The 26,391-nt window shown below is 42.6% G+C and overlaps 1 protein-coding gene across 1 annotated transcript; it reads left to right on the top strand.

The window, feature by feature from the left end:
• Positions 1-12,462: 12,462 nt before the first annotated feature.
• On the top strand, positions 12,463-24,393 carry LOC123346149. The gene is made up of 4 exons (XM_044983386.1): positions 12,463-12,762; positions 15,062-15,116; positions 19,980-20,189; positions 21,602-24,393. The coding sequence occupies exons 1-4, from the start codon at positions 12,715-12,717 to the stop codon at positions 21,967-21,969; spliced, it is 681 nt and encodes a 226-aa protein (XP_044839321.1). The 5' UTR covers positions 12,463-12,714; the 3' UTR covers positions 21,970-24,393.
• Positions 24,394-26,391: the final 1,998 nt, after the last annotated feature.

Here is a 26,391-nt window from a genome sequence, read left to right as displayed (position 1 = left end):
CTTAGTCTCTCTCTGCTTCGGTTCCCTATTTGTAAAATGGGGTAAGAGCACTGCCCTACCTTACAGGGACATTGGAAGTATAACTACATTGAAGATTGTGAGTGCTTAGATTCTACAATAAGTGGGGGGAGCATATAAGTATCTAAGGGAGATAGAAGGTATTGGACAAAAGTCTTCTTTGCACTACTCCAATCCTGGGGTCCTCAGAGATTGTGTTGATTTCCTGTGCAGCCAATGCCTTCTCTAATGCCAACAGACCAAGAATAGAGCTGGGCAGGAACCAGATTTTCCATTTTGTTGGAAATTTCCCAAATTTGAACTTTTTTGCCCTTCTGAAATGGAATGAAAGCCAAAAATTTCAAAATTTTATATGAAACAAAATTGAAAAAAAAAATTGGGCCGATCAAAACATTTTGTTCTGATTTTGACCCATATAATTTTTTTAATATATATATAAAACACAATGAATTTCAGTTTGAAAAGTTGTTTCAAAATGAAAAATTGAAATGTTCCATTCCAAAAAATGTTTAAACTGGAACGTTTCCAAATTATTGAAATGCTTCATTTTGGTTTTTAGCCTAAACAAAATTTGCTCAAACTTGACATGTTTTTCAATATGCTTTGATTTTTTTTAAATGATTTTTTCATTGAAAAACTATTTTGATTAAAATATTGTAAGCAGCTCTACCCACGCAGCCATTATTATATCAGGGACCATTCAGGGATGCCCTGGTCAGTTACTCCTCTCCCCCTCCACTAGGAACAGGGGTGGCAGTTAAATCAATGGGTTTACTCCTGTGCATAATACTTGAATCTATGTGTTTGCAAGATTTTGCCCTTTGATTGTAAGCTCTTTGGGGCAGAGACCTTTTCTTTTTGTACAGCACATAGTGCAATAGAGTAGTTATCCTTACTGGAGCAGTTGGGCACTAATATAATATAATTGATAAATAATGATAATGACGACACACCAGAGAAGAAATTGACTTCATCAAACAGAAACTATGAGGGAAATGTTAGCCAGCAGAATGTGGTTACCCAAACTAGAATTTCTAGTAACAAACTATTTTTTTCCCAGATCACATGAGCTGACAACCTTTTTCTTGAAAAAAATAGTGCCAGATTTGTAATGACTGCAAGTGATCAGAAACCAGAAACCATGCTATAACATCTTACATAAAAGTTGGCACCCACTAGCAGCACAACACTTTCAGGAGAACCATTACACCAGGGGTAGGCAACCGATGGCATGTGTGCCGAAGGTGGCACACGAGCTGATTTTCAGTGGCACTCACACTGCCCGGGGCGGTCCGGGGAGATCTGCATTTTAATTTAATTTTAAATGAAGCTTCTTAAACATTTTAAAAACCTTATTTACTTTACATACAACAATAGTTTAGTTATATATTATAGACTTGTAGAAAGAGACTTTCTAAAAACGTTAAAATGTACTACTGGCACGTGAAACCTTAAATTAGAGTGAATAAATGAAGACTCGGCACACCACTTCTGAAAGGTTGCCGACCCCTGCATTACACAATGGTAAGGAAAGTCCCAGTGATTGCTATGAGGTTTTTTTCATCCTTCCCCATTTCCAAGGCAGGGTACATCAGTTGTATGTGCTCCTCAGTTATCTAAGGCAGAAGATTAGGAAATATAAATGTCTAGCACTGATCTCTCCAGAGAAACCTGTCAATAGAAGAGTTGTTTAAAGACCATATGCGCTTACCACGGTAGGTAAATGAGTACCTGACATTACTGAACCGTGAATAAGAAACAAGCAAATATTTGCCTCCTCTTTTCATTCAGTTTTCTATTTAAGCAAATTACAGGCCTGTTTCCCATTTATGCAAAGGGGGCTGAGTCCTAACTGGAACCTGGCCCTGTTTCCACTTGCACATCTTGGCTGTTAAGGTTCAATAGCACTGTTTCCAATCTGATTTTCTCTATGTGGATCCGATCCTATGGAGAAGCTGAGCAACACAGCGAGTACCTGGAGTAAAAGGTGCACAGGACCTTACAGGATCAATCCCTGAGTGCCCCTGCAACCATTGTCTGTTCTCTGCGGTGAACAGGTTCCCTTAGCTATGGGACATAGCAGCACTTCCCAGGATCAAGTCCAGAGTCTGAGTGCCCTCAGTTGGAAGATTGGGCCCTGATTGATCTGAATCACTATTTCATTTCTCGATTGCACAATGGGCTTATTTTGTAGCGGGGCTGAGGGTGCTTTCTGCAAGACAGAGAGAGGAAACCATTGTGTTTGCAAAGCCATACAGTGATGAACAAGATGCTTTATGGTTTAATGTAACGTCCTGGACCAAGGGCTGTATCTTATTTAAGGAGCTGTGCAAATACCCATGTGAGCACAAAGGAGTCTGGGGGTAGGTGACCTTGAACACCCCAGACAAACATTCAACTCCAGGTTACAGCTGACTGGAATCCTGAGGTTTCACTGGCTTGAGGCCAGTTTGAAACCCATCTAACCACTCTAGTATTTTATAACATTGTAAAGACCATATTGTTTGAAACATTTCAAAATTTTAACACACAATCTGGCAGCCTCCCAAAACCATCTCAAATGAGCCAAAACTATCACCAGCCACCCACCTTCCTGTCCATTACCCTCTGATTAATGACATTCCACCTACAGGGTCCGCCATTAAGAATATATCTACTGAGGGACCTCTGCATAAATAAGATCATTGAGACTTGTAAATTGTCTGTATAGTTTGCAGCTGTGTTTTATATAGAGGTGTCTCTTTTTATAATGTGGTGACCATACAGGATGGGGTTCTCAGTGGATAGAAGGAGAGAGATCAATGCTCCTAGCATCTCGTAAAACCTTAATTGGACACAATGAAGCATGAGAAATGTCTGGAGAAAGCATTTGCTTCATCATGCTAGCTGCACCATAGTGTGTCTCTGCAATAATTTTTGTGTTGCTTACCAGTTAGCACCATACCTTCTAGGCTGAAATATCCATTGTAATATTTGTTGTGAATAAATTACCCAACAAATATAGCCTTGTTTTAGATGCACCAAATAAGTTATGGGACAGATGTTATTCAACCAGATTCAGCAGTGGCCATGATATTCCGTTTTGGATTCTGGAACAGCAGGGTATTTTCCAGGTAGGAAGTTCAGAGACACACTACCACTGGAAATTATGTTTAAAACATCAATCAGAACTGGCATTAACCGGTGAATGTTTCCAATGAATCCAACCTTGTTTTTTATAAATAGCACTGGAGGGGCTGTATGTGTGGGATTGGCCTCAGAAATCAAGTGGGCTGAATGTACTTCAGAAATAATATTCATCTTGTCCTCTGGCCTCCAGAGAAGGTCAGTCCCAAATCTTATCTCAAGGAAATACCTGGGGGCCTGATACTGTCAGCCTTCCTCAGATGGGTAATTCCATCGTCAACAAAGGGAATATTTGTGTGAGGAAGAGTTTTAGACTCAGGTTCTGGGCTATGCTGGGCTCTCTGTTCTCTTCAGGAGGTGCAATGCTCGTATTGAATTCTGAGGTGGTCGCTCATTTTTCACTCAGGCTCAGTTCATTGACGTCAGAGGGAGTTTGCCAGAGGATTGAATAAAAACTTAGTATGCTTAGGAGCTGGACTTTGTTAGTAGGATATCCCAGAATGCATTGCTCTAGGTGATTTTGAACGCATCAAGCCCTGTGGCTAGCCGCAGCATGGCCACACCTGGCCCAGGTCAGCTGACTCAGGATTGTGGGGCTATAAAATTGTGGTGTAATCATTCAGGCTTGAGCTGGAGCTCGGGCTCTGAGACCCTCCCCTCCTCACGGGGTCTCAAAGCCTGGGTTCCAGCCTGAACCTGAATGTCTAATAGCAATTGTATAGCCCCATAGCCCGACTCAATTGACTTGGGCTCTGAGATGTCGTGCCATGGGTTTTTTATGGCAGTGTAGACATACCCTATGTGACACTTACACCCGTGTCTGAACACAGTACATCAGCTGATAGAATATCACAACCTGGCATTTTGGCTTTGCATGTAGTACAAGGAACCACTCGTTGCCATCTAAAAGCTTGCAGCTGCAGTATTTTGTTGGCTATATGACATTTCCTTTTCTTTTTTTTTTTTCTCATTTTCCATTACTCTGCCACTAGCCGAATTGAAATACTAAGTAAAAACATGAACAGAGCACGCACTGCTGTTAAGTCAGAGGTTCAGACTTACTGAAATACAATATAGTTTTTAAGATACTTGGGGTATGGAATAAACTATTAATAACATGCTTGAAATCTTGATGTGGTACAGGTAATAGAGCAAGAACCCAGGAGCCATGTTAAACATACGGACACTAGATAGTAATATTAAACCTCTAGTACCAAACCCTGGTATTGTTTCAGAATTTAGATTACAAACCATTTAGTAGATTAGTCTCAGATTTCAGTGGGCAGAGCAAATTGCAAGTTATTTTTCCATCCATACTGATTATTTAGTCAGCTTAAACCTCACTGCAAGGAACTTTCTCTGCTTATTGTAAGTAGGGTTGCAGTTCTTACTCAGACACACTGAAGCCAACTGGGTTTTGCCTGAGAAATGGCTGTGGGATTAAGCCTCAGATGTGTGTAAAATCATGTGTCCGGACCCACTATGGGACAAATTCTGTTGATAGTTTAACTTGGTCAAGATTGTTAGTTTAGTTTACAGCAAGGAAGGTTCAGTTAGATATTAAGAAAAGCTTCCTACTGTAAGGATGGTTAAGCACAGGAACAGGTTACTAGGGAGTTTGTTGTGGAATGCCTCTCATTAGAGGTTTTTAAGAACAGGTTAGACAAACATCTGCCAGGAAATAGTCTAGGTCAGGGGTCGGCAACCTTTGGCACGCAGCTCACCAGGGTAAGCCCCCTGGTGGGCCGGGCCAGTTTGTTTACCTGCCGCGTCCTCAGGTTTGGCCGTTCGCGGCTCCCACTGGCCGCGGTTCGCCATCCCAGGACAATGGGGGCTGCGGGAAGTGGCGCGGGCTGAGGAATGTGCTGGCTGCCACTTCCTGCCACCCCCATTGGCCTGGGATGGTGAACCGCGGCCAGTGGGAGCCACGATCGGCCAAACCTGAGGACGCGGCAGGTAAACAAACTGGCCCGGCCCACCACGGTGCTTCCCCTGGCAAGCCGCATGCCAAAGGTTGCCAATTCCTGGTCTAGGTATACTTAATCTAGCCTCAGTGCAGGCAGATGGACTAGATGACTTTTTGAGGTTCCCTTCTATGAGATCTAGGCCCATTTATATTATTGTTGGAGTTTGTCTCAGTCAGTTTTGCCACGGTATTGTACTTAACTTTTACTCATCATGGTGATTTCAAAACATTTGGGTGGCAAGATGTACCTACTGCTTTTAAACAGCATGAGCTCTTGAAAATGAGGGACCAGTAGCATTGGCTTGTGTCAGATACAGTTTGAGCAGGCGATATGCAAGCTTCCCCAGACATATCCACCAATACACTTTAGTTCTGACATGCAATATTCCCAGCAATTCCAATTCTGGTCCCTCCTTGAGCAGAGACCAACAGTGGTGTTCAGCTGTAGTAAAGAGAATAGCCATTTTTTAATGTGGACAACATTCTTTGTGGCCTAGAATAGGTGATACAATACACTCATTTTAACACATAACCCAAGCCAAGATCTGAATGAAAATCTCAAGAGGAGAAAGACTAATGCGCCAACTATCAGCTTCAATTTGTTGTTGAATAAATCAGTACCCAGAACAATCACTGGGCTTATTCTGTAGGTAAATATAATGTTACTCTCAAAGGCAAACTTGACTATTTAATGTCATTTACAGATGTATCATTTATAAAAAAAGACTTTGTTTTTACAGAAACAGGATAAAATATTAAAAATAAGAACATCTCACCTTCAAAACATTTTCATGACCATTAGAAAAAAAACTTTTTTTCCCATCTATGAATGCAAGAAAGATGGTTAAGTGTCATTAATATTACTTGACATATATCATCTTTAACTTATCTAGCATTATGACGTATTTTGTATGTATATCTCTTCATGAGTGTCCTTTAAAATAAATGTTTATGTGTGCATGTATAGTGAGTGACAGTTTGTAAATGGGGGAAATGGTTTGAGCATTGGCCTGCTAAATCCAGGGTTGTGAGTTCAATCCTTGAGGGGGCCACTTAGGAATCTAGGGCAAAATCAGTACTTGGTCCTGCTAGTGAAGACAGGGGGCTGAACTCAATGACCTTCAGGGTCCCTTCCAGTTTTAGGAGATTGGTATATCTCCTATTATTATTTTTTATTAAATGTTTAAAATGATATGACAAAGATATGCAGTAGTCATACAGCTTGGGAAGCCAACATTTTGACTCCCTGATTTCCATGTCCAATATGTAACAAAATATGTAAAAGGTTACTTAGATTTCATTACTTTTATAAAAGGTTCAATTCCTTAACTGCAGTAAAACTATGAGGAATTTGCTTACATAGAAATAATGGCAAAAGTGTTTATTTTTCTCTAGGGTATTTCTTCCCAAGGCAAGAACTCTATTTGATAAGTAGGTTGGACCCCCCACTCACCTCTTTAGGCTGTTTGGAGCCTATAGGATTTGTTAGCATGGATTTCATGTCTATCAACCTGTCAGGATGCTTTTGCTTCAGGCCCCACCCAAATCAGAAGTCCATGTGGGGGACCAGACATCCTGATATTAGGGGCTCTATGTTCATAAAGCATGTAAGCACATGCTTAACAAATTCTGTCCTACTTTTTATCTATTTTTTTTAATTATTAGCATTTTCCAGCCACTAGTAAAACTGGTAAAAAAAGAATCAGGGTGAGGGAGAGGGATTTCTGGGGTATATTAACAGAAAATTTATTTCACTTTTTCACTTTAATGTTGAACTCTTCCAAGCAGCCCTACTGACAACTGATACTGCATAAAGAGGTTTACAGGCTAATGATATGGTATCTTAGACTGGATAATAAAGGTAGACATCTTGGGCACCTGTAGAATTATATTTTCTGACTTGCAGCAGTAGTAATTTGACTCAGTAACTCAGAAAACAAGGTTTTGAGGAGATTTCACCCAGTCTTGCCTAGCTGCACAACGCCTGCTGAACCGAGTAATCAAGATAAAGGCAGTATCACAAGAATTCTCCAAAGTTCCCTTCCTGTCCTCACATGCATTTAGACTCTTGACATGGTTGGATACAGTTTATTTTAGTTCCTTCTTTCATCATGGCAAGAACTTTACATTTAAAAGCTGAAGGTGGGAAAAAAACCTTTTGGGATGTAGCTTTGTACTGTTATATTACCCCTTAAAGGTCATTCAACTAGGATTTAACAGATTTGGGTAATATAAAAAAACAAAAATATTCAGAGAAAGTTATGAGTTCGGGGGGGGGGGGGCGGAGAGTGGAGCACTGACTATTATTACATAACACTTTTTTTTCCAGTGATTTGGTTTTCCTAAGGATAGACACATGTATCAAAGGGAAAATGTAGTAGTTGTTGAAACCACTGGAGTAGTGTCATTTCCAATTCACTGCAACACATTTGGAGACTTCTTTACAGTGCTAATAAGTTATTCTTGTGCAAGTTAACAAGCCACATGCAGGCTAATATGTCGCAAGTGGTATAACTGTTCCTTGAAACAAGCCCAAATACTTTGAAACTGGTGTTAATACTGTATGTGGACCAGTCCTGGCATGGATTTGGAACCACTCTGTAATAATTTATGGAGAATTGTATATTGATCAGGATATTGAGATCTTTATTGTATGGATACATTGGTTTTGTTTAATACAGGCCGAGGGGTTTGGAGTGTGGAGGGGGCTCTGGGCTGAGCCTGGGGCAGGGGTTTGGGGTGCAGGAGGGGGTGCGGCTCTGAGGGAGGGAGTTTGGGTGTGGGTTGGGGTGTGGGGTGCAGGCTCTGGGAGGGAGTTTGGATGTGGGTTCAGAGCTGGGGCAGAGGGTTGGGGGTGCGGGAGGGGTGAGGGCTGCAGGCCCCGGGTGGCGGTTATCTTGGGTGGCTCCCAGAAGTGATTGGCATGTCTGGCTCCTAGGCTCAACTGTGGCCAGGTGGCTCTGCACGCTGCCCCTGCCTGCAGGCTCTGCCCCCGCAGCTCCCATTGGCCACAGTTCCTGGCCAATGGGAGCTGCAGAGTCAGAGCTCGGGGTGGGGCGTGGGGGCAGTGCGTGGAGACTCCCTGGCTGCCCCTGTGCCTAGGAGGTCAACATGCCAGCCGCTTCTGGGAGCACGTGGAGCCAGGGCAGGCAGGGAACCTGCCTTTGCCCCACTGCACCACTAACTGGACTTTTGGCTTATTAAAATCTCCCAGGTTGCTTTTAATAGTCACCGGGAGATTGAGGCTGTTTCCGGTAGACTCCTGGCCAATCCGGGAGGGTTGGCAACCCTGCTTAGGTAAGATAGACATGTGTGTAGGCTGTTTATTGTGCAGTAAGAACAAAGCATTTAGAGAAAAAAAGGATTTTAAAACAACAAACAATACTTTGTTTTAAGAAAGCTGTTTTCCCCCAATATATATTACTGGTCACAGATTCCTGAAGGAAGAAATGAAGATGTTTGAACTCAATCAGACCCGATTGGCAAGCCTGGTTAATGCACAGGGCACTGTAGTTCAGGGCTTACTCTAAGAGTGGGAGAATTGAACAAATCCACCCTGAGGCATGAAGCATGGGGTGGGGTGGGGTGGGGGCTCCGGAAGACCTGAAAGGGAACAGAAATGCAGCTAGATCTGTATCTATGAGAAACCCTATGTTTATCTCCCCTTCCTAACCCATTTCTGTGCTTCTGACCTCACAGAGGTGTTGTGAAGATAAATACATTTAAAATTGCAACGTGCTCATGTTCTATGCTGATGGGAGCTATATCAGTACCTTTCAGAGAAGGTAACTTCTTCATGACCCCATTCTCCAATGTTACTCATGGTGTTCCCATGACTTTCTGAAGGAGGCACAGGTGACTTCTGTTGAAGATTTCCATTGTTAGACAAAATAGTCGTATGGCAGGTGCATATGCATATCACCATCCAGAATTTGGTCAGATATATATAATTTGAATAATGCTTGACTTCTGTGAGAAGCTACAGGGTAGGTTTTCATTTAGCAGTGACTCATCTTTCTAGCTTTTTTTTTTCTTCTTAGTGCTTCATCCAAGAAACTCTGACTAAGTCAGCTTTGCCACGTCCCAAGTGTAGCCGGGATTCCTCACAGCTTTTTGATGCAAACAGAGACTAGTAATTCTCCTCAGAAATAGCAAGAAATTGCTATTTGTGGGCTCATGCTTTACGCAATGATGACCTTGGCTGAGGCAACCTAAACAGAATGGGCCCAGTGCATGGAGTCGATGCCATTGTGGTAAATAAAGGCAGTGCCAACAGGGCATGATTTCAACATGCATTGGCAAATGAAACCTGCTTGGGCAGGGGCACTATGCTCATAAGCTATATTTTCATAATGACAGGCTGGGAACCTGATGACACTATGTCATAGTAAGACAATCCAGGTTTGTGTCTCAGCTCCTTTTTTGTTTGTTTAAATATGGTTGCTTTTACACTACATATATTACAGTTGTTTTATTATCATGTGTTTTAACATGATGAATGGTAGAGATAGGCTTGAAGGGAAATGACAGATATTTGTCAGCAGCTCAGCACTTCAAGTTTTGATTTTGACTTTGTGGCTGATCACATAATGCTTCTGTTTGGGGACATAAACCAGCTGTTACCTGATGGAGGCTAGGAAGAAACTTTCCTTTGGGGCAATTTATTCCACTCTGAGGGCTCTTATCCCTTTCTCTGAAGCATCTAGTGTTAGTCACTATCAGAGACAAGACACTGGACTAGATGGACCATGGGTCTCACCTGGTATAGTAAGTCCTTTGTCCCCATCCCCACCCCCCAGTCACCACTGCCACCCCTCCCCCAACCACTGTTTTTCTATATGAAATTTCAGATACCTGTGAATGTACTAAACAGCCTTCTAAAGGTGGAGTGATATTGGCACCAGAGTATGTTCATTTCTCAGGGGGTTGTGCAAACATTGTTTTACCCACTGTTTTGTTGCACGTGGCTTTTTTTTAAGGATTATTTTTTCTTTTGGTTTAGGACCATCCTTACACTGACATTCAAATAAAGCCACCAGTGTTGCCAGATTGGGGTTCAAAAAACCAACCTGTCCCAGAGATGTAGGCACAGATGGAACTGGAGCCAAATGTCCCCAAGGTTTGGAGACATTCAGATTTTGTGTTCTGTTTCAGCATGCTGTAGAGTTAGAACTAAGCCAGGACATTTGTAACCCAAGATTCAGACAAACTTTCCATCAGTTCGGAGCTGATAGGTTCAGACCAGGAAAACCATTTAAAACCACCAAGTTTGTCAGGGTTTCTGCCTGAAACCATAAGTTGAACGAAAACCCAGCCCAAGGTAATGTGAAACTCAGTCCAGATGCACCAAAAGGCTAACAAACTTCCGTGAACCCGGCCCAAATTTAAGATTTGTAAGGTTGTGCTGGCTTTGGGTGTCTGTAAAAATTATCCCTAAGTAATGCTAAGGGAAGCCAAGGCAGAGCGATTAAGATGTTGACTTTAGGCTTTGGAGATGATCACAAGACATGACAAAATAAAATCAAACATACAGAACCTTTCCTCTTGTTGTGCTCTGGTGATAAGCTCCCAGATCTTGGGCTCTTTCTACATGACTTTGGGGAAGTAGCAAGCCTCCTCCTACTACCTGTGTCCTAGTGACTGGCTTTTGGAGCTTGGGCTTTCCACCAGTCGTTGCTCCACTAATCGCGCTCCACTCTATTCTATTCTAGTTCTTATACTACACCCATCAACACTGTATCCAAGTACCTACAAATAGCTTTGATAGCCCTGACTGTTGGACATGGATGCTGTGTGCAAAGATCTCGTTTCAAGTGAAGTTAGATTTTACCCAAACTATTCACAAGATAGGGTAGCTGTATGTAGAACTCATGGATCTTCCAAATTGTTCATTGTAACTTTACTAGGTATATTCTGGGGTCTGTTAGTGGCTAGTTTTTATCATTGTCCCTCTCCATATCTATTTACATTGTGGTTACTTCACTTGGAGCATATTGTGTGCTCTTTAGCTATTCGCTATTGTTTTATAGCAAGAAATATTAACTCAGAAACACACTCAAGGTACATTGTTTATGTTAAGGTCTCTCCCTGATTCTCAGCTTTCTCTCTTCAGGACAGTTTTGTTAAGATGATATTACATCTCCGGGGCCTACTTCGTAGCAGCATTAAAGTTGTGATGAATAAAACAACTGTGGTGAGTCTGTAATAAATTAATTGTTCCATTTTATATGAACAGGAGAACTAGCAGGAGACTTGAGGCTGAACACAAATATGACTATTACTTGGGATCCATGCTTGAAAGAGGGGGAGGAAGGGAGAAAAAAGATGCCATAGTGGGTTCAGGAAAAAAGGGAAAGAATTTGAGAAACAAACCTCTGCCCAGAGCATTGTGGTTAATAATAGGCAATTTGGAGTGTCAATTTCCATTTGCCTCAATAAATGGGAAATCTGAAGTTGCTCTTCAGTGTTCAGAATTTAATTTTACAGGGATGTAATGAGCTAGAAGAGAGTGCCATTCTCCTCTACTGGATAGAAACTGAACTGCTCAACTGTGTTTCCTAGGCCCTCTAACTGCTAATGGAGATTCTCCTTAAACTCAAGAGGCAAGTGCCTTTTTGTTTGCTTGTTTTTAAGGTAGACACTGAGTTCTATCCCTCCTGTGACTGTAAAATTCTGCTGACAAGTTTAGTCCGGAAGACATGCCACAGAGCTGTTACGCTGCTGTCCCAGAAGTGAGATCCATGAAACTCAGATGCTCAAGAATCAGTTTTGTCTAAGAGGAGTAGGTAATGAATTGACTGATATGCAGCACTCCCCTCTAAGGAGCAGAATCATAACTCTTTGTCATGTACTCTATATTGCTCAAAGCCATCGGAGATTCCCCTTTATTTCTAGCACTTAGGACTTTTGCTTTCAGAACTTCTGGTGAGAGTTTTCTCTCTGGTGCGACCACAACGTTCAGCGTGGCCATGATGTGCAAAACTGTGAAGATCCTTGGTGACCACCTATTTATTACAATAATCTCTCGCAATCATAAGGCCAGAGTTTGCCACCTTTACTCATGCTATAAAATACCTAACTCTGGAAATAGTTGAGTATTTTTCATCAATGGGACTTCTCTTGGAATGAGGTGCTACTCAAGGTGCGTCAAGGTAGCACCCTAGCCCTTAGTATCCAAGTAACCTCAACAGCTGGCCTCTTGTCTCTTGGTATATGCCATTTTTCTGTCATTCCCCCACCCAGAAGGAAAGAATGGTATGTTCTGGGAGCGACTGCTAAGAGGAAGTAAGTTCTTCAGATGCACAGTAATTGTTTGACAATGAACAGTTTGTTTGCAGAGGGAACAAGGCTGAGTTGTCAGAGGCCATTACTGTGCTGAAGAGAAAAAAATGCAGAAAGAAAGAAACCTTGGCAGGGAATCTCTAGGCAGGACAGTGGTTTCTCTCTGAAATTCCCTGTGTCTGCAGTGCCATTAACACTGACTTCGCTTGGGTCGCACTTGCTTTGTTGTGTTCCAGTACAGTAAGTGGTGCATGCAAGCTGGTTAAAGGGCCCACTGCCCGCTGGTGAACTTCGGCCTCATTCTTTCTTTTTTGTAGATAAGCATGTCCTTCTTCTGCTGTTGCCACTGTGTCTCAGCTACTCCAGGAGAGGTAAGAGAGCAGCTACCCTGCTGTGCGCAAAAAATGCCTGCAGTACTGAACTCTTGGGAGAGCAGGGATAGGAAGGAGGAAGGGGGGAAGAGGGTTATTAATGTGCCCAGTGAGGGGAAATCAAGCAGACTAATAATATCGGAAACTGATAACCCTTTTTTTTGCCCTAGAATGCTGGGCAAGGATGGTCTTATGTGGGCAGAGCATGGTTGCTGAACAGATCCCACTGTACAGAGAAAGTGAGAGAGAGGGAAACGCAGGTGTACTTACCCAGAAATCCTATATATGCCTATGAAGAGTTTAATTGTGAACTGGTGTATGTGGCTACGCAGGGATTTAAGATGACATATGATGACCCATTATTCCCCTCCACAGGCTAATCTCACTGCAGATCGCAGCATTGGGGAATTGCCACTCCCTCCTTCGACACAAGTGGTCAGGGACTGGGCGGGGCAGAGCTTTGGCTCCACCTCCCGGTGGTGCTGGTCTACACAGCCGAGTCCATGCACTGGGTGAAAGGAAGCAGTGACAATTTGGTGTCTGCTTTGCTCCCAGGGCTGACCCTTACTCAGGGCAGATTGCAAGGTGCCAGTCTGACCATAAATAAGAGCGGAGACAGACAGTAAATTACTACAGCTAAGCACATTTACCAAAATAATTTGTGTTTGGTACGTTATTTTGGAAAATGCTTGTATTTATTTTCTGGACACTGCAGAGAGTGTATGAGCTTCTAAGCATTTTGGGGCTGGGTCCCTCTTTCTGTAGCACAGTGGGGATCCTGGTCCATGAATAGGGCTCATGGGCCCTATTGCCAAACAAATTAATACATGAATAATAGTAATAATTAATAATATGAAAGATCCCCCTCTTTAACTGTTGACTTTTCTTAACTTTTTCATATTTAAATAGCACCTTTTTGCATTCATGTGCCAAGGGATAGCAGGCTCCAAATTGTACGCTCCTTAATAGCTGCTTATTTTTCTGATAAGTTCATATAAAAATATACCCACAAAACCAAAATTGGTGGAGATTCCTAGCAGCTTTTTCAACCCAGCATAAGTGATCATTTTCATGGCTGATCATCAGCATGCTTACCCTCCAATACACTTTCATCAGATAGCTCTTTTATCTGAAGAAGGGCAGACTGAATTTTTTTGCATTTCAAACTTATGAAGAACAACTGTCTCTACATTTTGAATTGTGGTGAGAAAAAAAAACAGAAAAGAACGGTCAACAAAACATTTTTAAATTTCTGTTTTTGTGTTTTTTCATCTGTTCCAATCTCTACTTTTCAAAAAGCTTTGCAAACATTATTACTTAAGCCATATGATTCCTATTATGAGGTAGATATGAAATAGTGTCCTCATTTTATTCCTGAAAAAATTGAGGCACAGATAAAGGTGAAGTGATTTACCCTTATTTTTCTGGTTTAAATATTATTAAACACTCAGTGAGCTCATTGGCAAATCGTTTTTCTAGCATCTTGTCCCAAGACTTGGTTGGGAGTTGGAGGGTGTGTTTGGCACAGTGAATCATGAACTGTGTAGTAGACTGATAATAGTCAACTTCTAGTGGTAAATCTGAAAATGTAATGGCTGCTAAAACTGAGAAAATTCTTTTCCATCTAGCAACAGATAGATGTTAGAATTCAGAGCACTCATAAACAATGCCTAAGAGCAACTACGTAGGTTGGTTCTCAAACACCTAATTTTCTATAAAATAGCTAAGATTGGGGAAAGTATTCTTGGTACTAGCTTGCAAATAAACACATGGGGGCAGAGTCTCAGTTGAGGTAAATTGTCCAAGCTACATCATAATTTACACGAGCTCAGGATCTTCCTAGGGAGAGAAAACAAGGTAACTGTACCTGACTTATTTAATGGAAAACCTTTTCCAATTTTTCTTCTGGTTCTTAGCAGTCTTCTTTGGGTGGGACTGTCCTTGCTTTGGGCCAGAACTTACTCAACAATGAGTATTCCTTATTCCATAACTAGTCCCCACTGACTTCAACAAAACTACTCCTGGTGTAATAAGGCACGGTTCAACACAAGTCAAGGGGATCACAGCTTTGTTGGTCACCTTGAAACTTGTGTGATCCGACTGAAAAAAACCTCCGTCTTTTAGAGCTATACTTGTAAATAATATCCAGTACGTTGGGAGACTTCCTCTTGGCTAGTCTTTAATATTCCCCTCCAGCCTTAGGTGAAGATGTCAGCATTGATTTAGCATAAGCAAAGCTCATTCCCCTTCAATTTGAAGCCCTTGCATAAGACATAATAACTTTTCTTCTCTTTCACAGAGGGAAGCTCTTACTGCACACGATCCAAAACAACCCTGTCGAGACATTGGCGGTGGTAAGATTTTAACTATTTTCCTTGGACATTTTATTTTTAGATGGTGGTTGAAGTGATAATTAGTAAGTTCTGGTATTCACCCAAAAATGTTTCATTGCTGAAAGCATATATATGTGTGTGTACATAGATGCACAAACCCACATATTCTCAGGGTATCTCTACACTACGAAATTAGTTCGATTTAATGTAAGTTGATTTTTTAGAAATGGATTTGATACAGTCGATTGTGTGTGTCCCCACTTAAGACTATTAAGACCATTAAGTCGGCGGAGTGTGTCCACAGTACCGAGGCTAGCATCGACTTTCGGAGCGTTGCACTCTAGGTAGCTATCCCACAGTTCCTGCAGTCTCTGCCGCCCATTGGAATTCTGGGTTGAACTCCCAATGCCTGATGGGGCAAAAACATTGTTGCTGGTGGTTCTGAGTACATGTCGTCAGGCCCCTCATCCCCTGTGAAAGCAACGGCAAAAAATCATTTCTCGCCTTTTTCCTGGGTTACCCGTGCAGACGACATACCACGGCAAGCATGGCGGCTGCTCAGCTCACTGTCACCGTACATTTCCTGGGTGCTACTGGCAGACGCAGTACTGCAGTGCTACACAGCAGCAGCTCCTTGCCTTTGCAAGTTAGCAAAGAGGGTTATCAGCTGTATGGTACTGTCTGCTGCTGTCTCCTGGTTCCTCCTGTCCGGCCTCGGTGAGGTCGGTCGGGGGCTCCTGGGCAGACATGGGTGCTCCTGTCTGGTCTTGGTGAGGTCGGTCGGGGGCTCCTGGGCAGACATGGGTGCTCCTGGCCGGTCTCGGTGAGGTCAATTGGGGGCGCCTGGACATAAATGGGAGTGACTCCAGGTCATTCCCTTCTTTAAGTTTTGTCTAATGGAGATTCAGTCCTGCCTGGAATATCAGTCAAGCCTACCAAAGAACCAGAGAGGCAAATGGCCGCTCCGGGTCAGAGCCCCAGATATCCTACTTCTATGATGAGCTGCATGCCATTGTAGGGGGTGCCCCTACAACTACCCCACCCCTGTGCTTCCCTCCTCTCCCACCCCTCCCGGGCTACCTTGGCAGTTATCCTCCCATTTGTGTGATGGATTAACAAAGAATGCATGAATTTGAAATAATGACTTTATTGCCTCTGCAAGCAGAGATCAAAGGCGGGAGGGGAGGGCGGTTGGCTTACAGGGAAGTAGAGTGAACCAAGGGGGAGGGTTTTCATCAAGGAGAAACAAACAGAACTTTCACACTGTAGCCTGGCCAGTCATGAAACTGGTTTTCAAAGCTTTTCTGATGCGCAGCATGCCCTGCTGCACTCTTCTAACTGCCCTGGTGTCTGGCTGCGCTTAATCATTTCGTCTTTTAGAATGGAGTTCTGATAGCACGGTTTCGTCTCCCCATACAGTGATCAGATCCAGTACCTCCCGTTTGGTCCATGCTGGAGCTCTTTTGCAATTCTGGGACTCCATGGTCACCTGTGCTGATCTGCTTGCCACGGTGGCCAAACTGGCAATGAAATTCAAAAGTTCATGGGGCTTTTCCTGTCTATCTGGCCAGTGCATTTGAGTTGAGAGTGCTATCCAGAGCGGTCACAATGGAGCACTCTGGGATAGCTCCCAAAGGCCAATACCATCGAATCGCGTCCACACGACCCCAAATTCGACCCAGTAGGGTCGATTTCAGTTCTAATCCCCTCATTGGGGAGGAGTACAGAAATCGATTTTAAGAGCCCTTTAAGTCGACAAAAATGGCTTCATCGTGTGGACGGGTGTAGGGTTAAATCGATCTAGCACCGCTAAATTCAACCTAACTTGTAGTGTAGACCAGGGCTCAGGCTCCCATTTTGGGCAATCAAGAGAAACAAACAAAATAATAAAGCAGACTCCCCCCCACACCCCGGGATTTGTAAGCATGTGGTTATAAAAGAGCCTATCAAATGATAATGTTCTCACATATATATAACAATTTTTATCCCCCAAAAAAACTAAACTACCAAACATGTATAGGAATTCAATGCAGTGCTGTTGAAGTGGAGCCACATTTGGGGTGGAATGCAGCAATTTAGGACAGAAAGTGAAGAATACCAAATTTAGTTGAAACTGGAGGATCATTGAAGGAGGTAGAATAGAATGTAATTGACAAAGATGGATTTTCCCCAAAGCTAAAAACTGTTTAATTTGCAATATGTTCAATTGAATATTTAAAGGGGTTAGAAATGATGGTGATAGACATTATAGTAATTTATGCAGAGAAGGCAAGTGTCAAATTGGGACAATTCTTCCCGTGTCAGATAGGTCTTCAGCTAAATATCAAAGTGTTTCAGGTTTTTGGTCATTTGGTTTTTTGTCGAAAGCTCAATTTTTTTGGCAGAAAACAGAGACTTACCATGACATTTTTTTTGTCTTATTGAAATCTTTATTTTCTGTCAAAACCCAGCCCAAATATTTTACCTGGAAATGGGATAACTGACAGCTGTATAGTGAGCTATCAGCTTGGCATTTATCACAGGTTTCAAAGTCTCTCAAATCACTTTTCTACAGTATTCAAGAAAGCTGCCAAACAGGTATTTGTTTCAGACAGATTGAATAAGTAAATAAAAGATCTACCTGGAACTAGATAAATGGCCATATTCTGCTTTCAGTTGACTCTGGAGTAACTCCATTGAGTTCAGTGGAGTAATTCTGGGTTTTCCCTGACATCTCAGAGAGCAGACTTTGACCTTCTGTTTAGTTACAAATGGATTACTTGCACTCTTAATTTTCCTTTTTGTTGAAGAAAAGTGTTTTCTTTCTCTTTTTTTTTTAAGAACTAAGACACTTCTTGAAAACCACTCTCAGCATTAATCTGGCAGCAAGGAAGCATACTGAAACCTACTTTTGGAGAATAAAATCTGACTAGAGTTTTCCTTCTTTTTTTTAAAAAAGTTGCTGTGACATTTGTTAGAAATATTACTAGCAAATGGATCATGTGTTCCATTGCTCGGGAGATGCAATTAGATTTTCTGCAGGTTTGTAAAACAAACTATGGTCTAACTGTGTTGTCATGGAACCATTGGTCTGATTTCCAGTTAGATACCTCAACTTTTAATTAGGATGCTAGTACTTATTTTGGTGCAACTGTTTGTTTTTTTTTCAAAATCACCTAAGGGATTTGGTTCTCAAATGCCCATTAAAATTATTGCGAACTGGACAGCCAAATGCTCTAAGTGGAGTTGAAATTCTTAGCCAACATGTTCTGTTAAACATTATGTTGCAAAGAATAAGAAGCATTTGCTTAGTGGAGAAGATTTGAGCACCTCACAATCATTAAAGGATTTTATCCCCCTAGCACCCCTGTAAGGTGAGGAAGCGTTATCTTCAGTTTACGTATGGGAAAGTGAGGCATAGAATAAATTAAATCATAGAATCACAGAATGTAGGACTGGAAGGGACCTTGAGAGATCATCTAGTCCAGTCCCATCCACTGAGCCAGGACCAAGTATTAACTAGATCATCCCTAACAGGTGTTTGTCTAACCTGTTCTTAAAAACCTCCAGTGACAGATTCCACAGCCTCCCTAAGTCATTTGTTCCAGTGATTAACTACCCTGACAGGAAGTTTTTCCTAATGTTCAACTTAAACCGTCCTTGCTGCATTTAAGCCCATTGCTTCTTGTCCTGTCCTCAGTGCATAAGGACAACAATTTATCGCCCTCTTCTTTATAACAAGATTTTACATATTTGAAGACTGTTATCGTGTCTGCCCCCGTCCCAGTCTTCTCTTCAACAGACTAAACAAACCCAATTTTTTCAATCTTTCCTCCTAGGTCATATTTTCTAGACCTTTCTCTAATTTGTCCACCTCTTTCCCAAAGTGTGGTGCCACAAACTGGACACCGTATTCCAGTGGAGGCCTTATCAGTACTGAACAAAGTGGAAGAATTATTCTCATGTCTTGTTTACCTCACTCCTCCCAGTGCTAATACATCTGAGAATGATGTTCACTTTTTTACAACAGTATTACACTGTTTACTCATATTTAGTTTGTGATCCATTACCACTCTCAGATCCTTTTTCTACAGCACTCCTTCCTAGCCAGTCATTTTTCATTTTGTATTTGTGCGATTGGATATTCCTTCCTAAATGCAGTACTTTGCATATGTCGTTACTGAATTCCATCGATTTATTTCCGACCATCTCTCAGTTTGTCTTTTGCACAAGGTCTCACAGAATGTCTGTGGCTAAGATGGAAATGGAGCCAAGGTCTCCAAAGTTTCAGACTAATGCCCTGTCCAGCCTTCCGACCCTAAAATGGTATCTACTGATCAAAACTCTAGAGGATAGGAGAAGAAGGATGGTGCTGTAGTTAGCAGAGCACTCAGGAGATCTCAGTTCAGTTCTCTGCTCTACTTCTTGTGTGACCTTGGGCAAGTCATTTAGGGTAAAGTTTTCAAAGACGCCTAAGTGACCAATCCCATTTTTAAAAAGTGATGTAGGCACTTAAGTCACTCTGAAAATTGGACTTGTGTTCCTAGCTTAAGCACTTTTGAAAATCTTACCCGTAATCTCTCTGTGCATCAGTTCCCATCTGCAGAATGGGGTAATAGCACTTCGCAGCTGCACAGGGGTTTTGTGAAGATAAATGCATTAAAGATCATGAAGTGAGCAGATATTATGTTCACTGGGACTCGATAAGCACCAAAGTAGATAGACAGATATCTGGCTCCAGCCGGTAGTACCAAGAGGACTGCTAAATATTACTATGAGTTTGTAATTGAGCATGGCCGGTAGCCCAGAGTCTTCCATATATTTCATGCAAGTCTTTTTTTCGTTTCCCATTTGATTTATTATTTTGCTAACACTCCAATTCCTGTGGGTCTTTAATCGTTGCAGATGTCTTCAGTAAGGAGGGGACCCTCACCATGAAACTGGTAAATGTGCTCGAGATTGACACGCTGTTTTCAGATATCGCTGAAACTTTCAACAAGCAGCATGGGGATCACTGGGCCATGAAGGAAGCCATCCAAAGGCTGAAAAAAGTCTCTGGCTGTGCTCCCACTAATAGTCTTGCAGCCTGCATAGAGAATATAAAGCAGCAGCACGGTAAGCAGACAAAGACTAAGGGTGAACTGAAGCCAATGGTAAAACAGTGAGGACCAAATCCTCAGACTGAACTAACAGTACCCCCCTGCAAGTTGATGTGGGCACAGCATTGGCTGGGCTCTGTAGGGAATCTGTCTAGTCCTTGTGGCTACTAGGAAGGTCAGCAATGAAGAGTCTGCATTTCACAGGAGAGCAGCAGAGATTAACAAGTGTATTAATAAGGATTAGCCCTCCAAAGCTGTGCGTCAGACCATGGTTACCTTCACTTTCCTCCAAACAACATGTTTCACACCATTTGGGAGGGCTCGAGGGAACATAGGGAACTGATTTGCAAAAAATAAGAACACTGCGCCTAGTCTGATTCCATCCTTTCACAGGGTTTCAGATGATCGGTGTGTGTGGGTGTGTGTGTCACTGTTCCAGGATAGGAGTCATCCCACTTGTGGGTGGAGTTGCATTTACACTGCTTCTTGTTCCTGCTGTCCTCATGAAGTCCAGGAGTGGGATTGAATCCAGGTCTCCCATGTGGCAGGGAAAACTTTAGACAACTGAACCATTCCCTGTTATTTAACAAAAGCATATGACTGATTTGCTAATTCTTATAAGGCCACTTCCTGGTTTTCTGTCACAATATGCCATCAAGATACTAAGAATTTTGGACACCCTTTTCCACCTGCCATGCTTCTAGCTCGGTTCTACATTGTAGAGGAATACAATTTTTTTCCAGCCAGGTTCAGTGACCTTACAAATCTGTCTCAAGTTCCCCCTCTTTAGATTTGGCTTTCTAGTGCAGTAACTCTTCACTTGGCAGTAAATCCAAACCTTCCTATGTAATGTTAACCTTCTGAGCCACTGCAGCAAAAAAAGAAAAAAAATCTAAACAAGGAGCTAAACAAATCTCATATGGAACTAGAAGCACCATGTGTTTGTGAAGCCAATAATAGGAAGAACAATGATGCATCTCATGGAAGATTAGACCAGATTTTCAATACACTTTTTATTAAGACTCACCCAACACCTGATGGTTTGCATTGAAAGAATGGCAGGTAAAAGACAGAGGATTAAGGGTCAAATTTACTCTGGTTTAACTCCAGTGACTTCCCTAGAGGGAATATCAATATGTTTGTACCAAGGATGAATTGGTCCACGTGTGTTTAAGCAAGTGGCATGGAGGAGCTTGACTTACTACTGGGAAATGGCTCTATTGTACAAAACACGCACACACAAAACACAACCACAGATAAGGAAGTTGGAAAGAACCTAATTTTATGGCATTCCTTTCCCAGTCAGTCACTGTGAATAGCTCAGTGGCGCCAAGTTTAGGTTTCTAGTGACAAAAGCATTTAGACATCTTTCTTGGACCAAAACCAGAACCAGCTAAATCCCAAGATATACATTGTTTTGTCTTTTAGGTGCCTGCAATGTACAGGTGCACATGGAGGGCTATAGGTTTTCACTCGTTGCAGAGGAAAAAGAAGTGCCTGAAAAATTGGAGCAGGCCCAACGGCAGGTAGGGGAGCTGAATCATGCCACAAAGTGTGTCATTGCTATGGAAATGAAGCTCCAGGAAATGGTCTGCTCTGTGCTTCAGCGTCAGAGTCAACTGGAGGAGACAGTGAAAGCTGGAAACCCAGAGTACCTGGACCAAGTACGGCTAGAAGTTAATCTGAGAGAGAACTTTCAGAAAGTAAGCCTGGCCAAAGACCTCTCAAAGCAGTATGGAGAAGATGCCAGCAGGGTGCTGAAGGAAATGGCCCAGTTAGCTGGCCTGACTCTATAAAGGGGCTTCAGAAATAGCGATAGAATTGGAGTTCATGTCCTGCATTTATTACCCAAGGATTGTGTACATAATGATGAATTAGAGCCCACCCTGGTAGTGCAGTCATCATGTGGACAACAAATATGCATTCAGCAAATAGCTTATGGGTAGCCCTGGGTATTAAGTTTGTTCTGTTCACTCAAGGAACCTTAGCCAGGGCACAAGAATTTGTCCCCAGAGGGCCTTTGACTTCCATCTTGAAAATCACCGATGGACAGAAGGTACCTCCTCCCTTTACTATAGCAATGTCAACACTTGAGTTCTAATGCAGGATTTCAACCCCTACTCTGTCTTTCTGGCTGGAGGCCACCCATAGATTCCACTTTGTGCAAGGTGAATTCCTGAGTAGCAGGTTAAGTCAGCTTTCCAGCTGCTTTGCCGCACCAGAGCAATGCAAAGCAACCAGAACTAGGCCAGGGAGTGTATGTGACTTGTTTAAGACAACCTGTCTGTCACAGTTTGTATTGGAATTCAATAGAATTCCCACCCTTATTTTCTAGGTCAAACTAGACTGCCTCTCAAATCTTAAACACAGCTAGTGTGCTAAAACCAGGTGTTCAGATTAAAGGCCGGAAGTACCCATTGAAGGTATAGAGATATACTCTACATTGCTTATTATTGCTATAGATAATCATCTGAACTTAAAGGCACATATCTCCTGTGCTACTAGTTGCTGCTTTTCCTCCTCACTCATCTCTTGAAATTCCCAAAAGTACGCATGCTTCCCACGTTCATTGAGACAGAACCTTGAGGCAGGCAACACGTTATTAAAATAGCATGGGTGTGTTGCAAGTTGGTATTAAGATGCGTCAGCATAGCAGTACAGGGCCCCAGGACTGGGATAACAGGAGTTGTTGCAGATGTGGATTAAACTGCATTGGAAAGGTTGGCAAGACTAGGATTTCAGGAGTGCTTCTCTTTAGGTATGAGGTGTATTAACATAGATGTGAGGGGATTGCAGAGCATCAGGAAAACGGTGATGGGGGACTAGGACTGGGACAGCATGGATTGGTTTGCTGAAGGTCAGGTGTGAGGGGCATTGCCAGACTGAATCGATTAGCACTATGCTGGATTATTAACAGCACTATTCCACTACTTCTACAAGAGCACTACATGAACTCAAACAATGGAAACAGGACAACCTGCAAATATCGGGTGCTTGTCATGAGAGTAATGGGATCTCGGCTGAACAGTTCGCAGGGACACTAGCCTTTGAAGTCCAACTGGATCACAGCTGCAGTGCCTCACGCACACTCAGCTGAGCCTGAGGGGAAAGGAAGGTCAGAATAATTCCATAACACTTTAGCCCAGGAGGCCTGTCATTAAAATGGGCCTCTTTGGAGAAAGGACTGTCTGACTGGGGGAGGGTGGGATGGTTTTGCAAGTACTGGACCTGGCTGGTGGTTGAAAAGCTCATTGAATTTGTCACATTTTTGAGAGATGATGGAGAAAATAGAAACCACAAGTGAAATCCTATCCAGCCTGCTAGAGCTCCACAAATAACTACAAAGGGAGCTCAATCTCTGGGTTTTTAGACTGTCACTCCTGTATCCCATACTGTTGTTTTAAATTTTGTTCTCATTTGCCACTGCTCACCCCCAAAATACATCAGAGAGCCCCAAGAGACTTATCTTGCCCTTACACGTCCTCTCACCATCCCTCATCTCATCACACACCTCACTGGGGCAGTTTACAGCAGGTTTCTTTGCTCTCTCAGTGGTGAACTGCTCTCTGTAAATATCCACCAGACTCTGTCCTGCCAGAAATCCAAACTATTCAGACATTTCCTTTTGGAGTTTCAGGATGCCCGCTTGCTAGACGCCGGCTTTGCACAAACTCACCAAAACCCAGCAGAGAAATGCTGATCGCTATTATTATTTTCTTGGACCTAAATGCAAGCAAATGCTCCTGCATTCAGATCAGACTGGGCATATGTCTCCCCTTCCTTGCCTAACTCCCAAACTTTCTCTCTCTCTCTAGTTCTTTTCATTTTGTTGTTGAAGGAACTTGGGAAATAAGTACGTTGCCACAGCTATTTCCTGCTGCTCTGCCGGTAACATCTTGAAAACTGCAATATATGCCTCTTTTTTCAAACAAATGGGCATTTTCAGTTGTCAGTGGCTCACAAAGCTCACCGTCTGTATTTGCTTTCTTGGTGCGTTGAGTTCTCTGTGGCCTGTCACTGCCCCTCATGAAGGAAAATAACCCAGATGGTTTACCCCAACAAATCCTGCATTCCCTGATTATCACAGAGCGATAGCTGTGATCACACTATGTTGTCTGCTAGGGCTGTGTTGCATTGTGTGTGGCTCTTCCTGATTAGGGAGGGGGTGGGTGAGCGCGTTAGTCAACAGTATTTATGATCCTTTTAATAAAATATACATAATGTACACAAAATAAAGCATTAGTTCAGCTACTTTTTGTGAAATTTCCTCTGCATTTGATGCTACATTTCAGATGCATTCTCCCATGCCAGACATTTTTATAAGAGCTGGGTGACTGTGCGCAGTGCATTTCATGAAACATATATGGGCTATATTAGTCTTATGTGTCCGGGAATTCTCATATAGGATTCTTTTGCTATTGTTAAACTCACACACACCACAAACCTCATAATGTCTGTGATTAATTCAGTCCAATGCACTCACACATGTCTAAGGCTATTTGGAAATGTACATTCTGGAACCCACCAGCATTCCTCCCATGCCATCTTCAGGAGAAGAGGACTCTCCGTGTTGATTCTTTGAATCTAACAGATACAACAGGCCAAATTTGGACCGGGGGTAAATGTGTCTACATTTTTTTTTCTAAAAAATGTTGTTTCATCGAAGCCAGAACGGTGTGGGAAAATGTGTCAATTTGTATTAAAGTTTTGATGGGACAGTATGATTGCTTTTCATGAGCAAGGGTCTCTCAATGTGCGTAAGGGCTGTAAAATTTGTCCCATGACAGGAGTGGAGTCAAGTGTCCCTGCCCATTGGTCCTGAAGTATATCACATGAGAGAGCAAGAGGAAGACTTGCCTAGTGGTTAGTGTGGGCTGAGGAAACCTGTGTTCAATTCCCTGCTCTTCTATGCACTTTCTATGCAAAGGTTGCCTTTGTGACCTTAGGCAATTCAGTTAGCCTCTGTTTGCTTCAATCCTCTAGCTGTAAAATGGAGATAACACATCACAGGGATTAGGGGAAGATAAATATAAATGTAGATAAAGACAACTGTGAGGCGCTCAGATGCTGTGGTAATAGCAGCTATGCAAATGAGACAGAATGAGCGGCTTTTGGGATTGGAGAACCTCAGAAGATTCAATTCAGTTTGGATAAGTGCCCAAAAATCAGTTGCTCACATACACTAAGGTAAACCTCTTGGGTCTGCAAAACAAAGATGGAAACCTTCTGAGCTACCCAGTACTCACAACTTCTGCTCAAGTTAGGAGCAGGGCATTCTTTCTCACAGTATTACAGTTCTTCTATTTCTACTCATTGCCGAAACCTGGGAGAACGAAGGCTGCTGCAAAAATAAAAAAAAATGATGGGGGTGGGAGTCTGATGAACCAGAGTTTTTCAGATCTTGAAAAATAATTTGGCTTGGGATAAAGCTCAGAGTCAGAAGAGGGATTTAATTATCTCAATCCCTGCTGAATCCCTCCCATTTTCCTCCTTCACATCTGCAGTTACACACTCACGTTCCAGGGATCGCAAGGCTGACCTGAGTCTGAAGCAAAAATGTGAGGCCTCCATTGCTGCTCAGTCTTTCTAGGAAAAAGGGCACTGCACACAAATATTTGGATCCCTAATTGGCGTTATTAAAGAAGCTGGCCATCTGGAGCCCGCTCAGTCTAATTAGTCATCAACGGGGTGGTGTTTCTGTCATAAAAAATCCTCCACTCTTACCCTGTCTTCGCACACAGGCGTTTCCAGGCTCTCTCCTCTGCTTTCATACCGTGCAGAGTGGATGGGCTCCCATTTAATAGCCATCCGCCCTGGACCTCACAGGCCAGTAACTTGTTACTTGGCAGGGCCGCCAGGCCTGAGTCTGTAAATTGCAGCAAGCTGGAAAGGTTGCAGCTCAATATGGTAAAGGAGCCAGAAGCATGTGATTTACCACACCCTCATTTGTAAGTCACTCTGATGTAAGGTTTCCAAACTTCATTACCCTGCAAAAAAGCTAGTGATGGGGAAAGCAGGTGAGGGGAATACGCGGGGTGAGAAGAAAGGGGGGAAAAAACTGGACAACAAATGAATAAGGTCCCAGGCATTGTAGCTGTTTTGCATGAAAGTTCTGGGTTTTTAGTTATTCACTTTACTTTCCAAAACAGTTTCCCTCTGGTCACCATTTCCTCCTCACACTAGTGCTGCTGTTTAGCAGAAGTGGATTTAAGTGGATT

This window comes from Mauremys mutica, chromosome 12 (assembly GCF_020497125.1).
Source record: "Mauremys mutica isolate MM-2020 ecotype Southern chromosome 12, ASM2049712v1, whole genome shotgun sequence".
In the NCBI taxonomy this organism is placed as follows: Eukaryota; Metazoa; Chordata; order Testudines; family Geoemydidae; genus Mauremys; species Mauremys mutica.
Note: the sequence above shows the minus strand (reverse complement) of the source record. Positions and strands in the feature narration are given on the sequence as shown.

Excerpts from the sequence above, each read along its gene's own strand:
- LOC123346149 (XM_044983386.1), top strand. The coding sequence starts at position 12,715 with ATGTCCTTCTTCTGCTGTTGCCACTGTGTCTCAGCTACTCCAGGAGAG. Across the intron at positions 15,117-19,979 it reads CTGTCGAGACATTGGCGGTG|ATGTCTTCAGTAAGGAGGGG; the intron begins GTAAGATTTTAA and ends TAATCGTTGCAG. Across the intron at positions 20,190-21,601 it reads GAATATAAAGCAGCAGCACG|GTGCCTGCAATGTACAGGTG; the intron begins GTAAGCAGACAA and ends TTTGTCTTTTAG.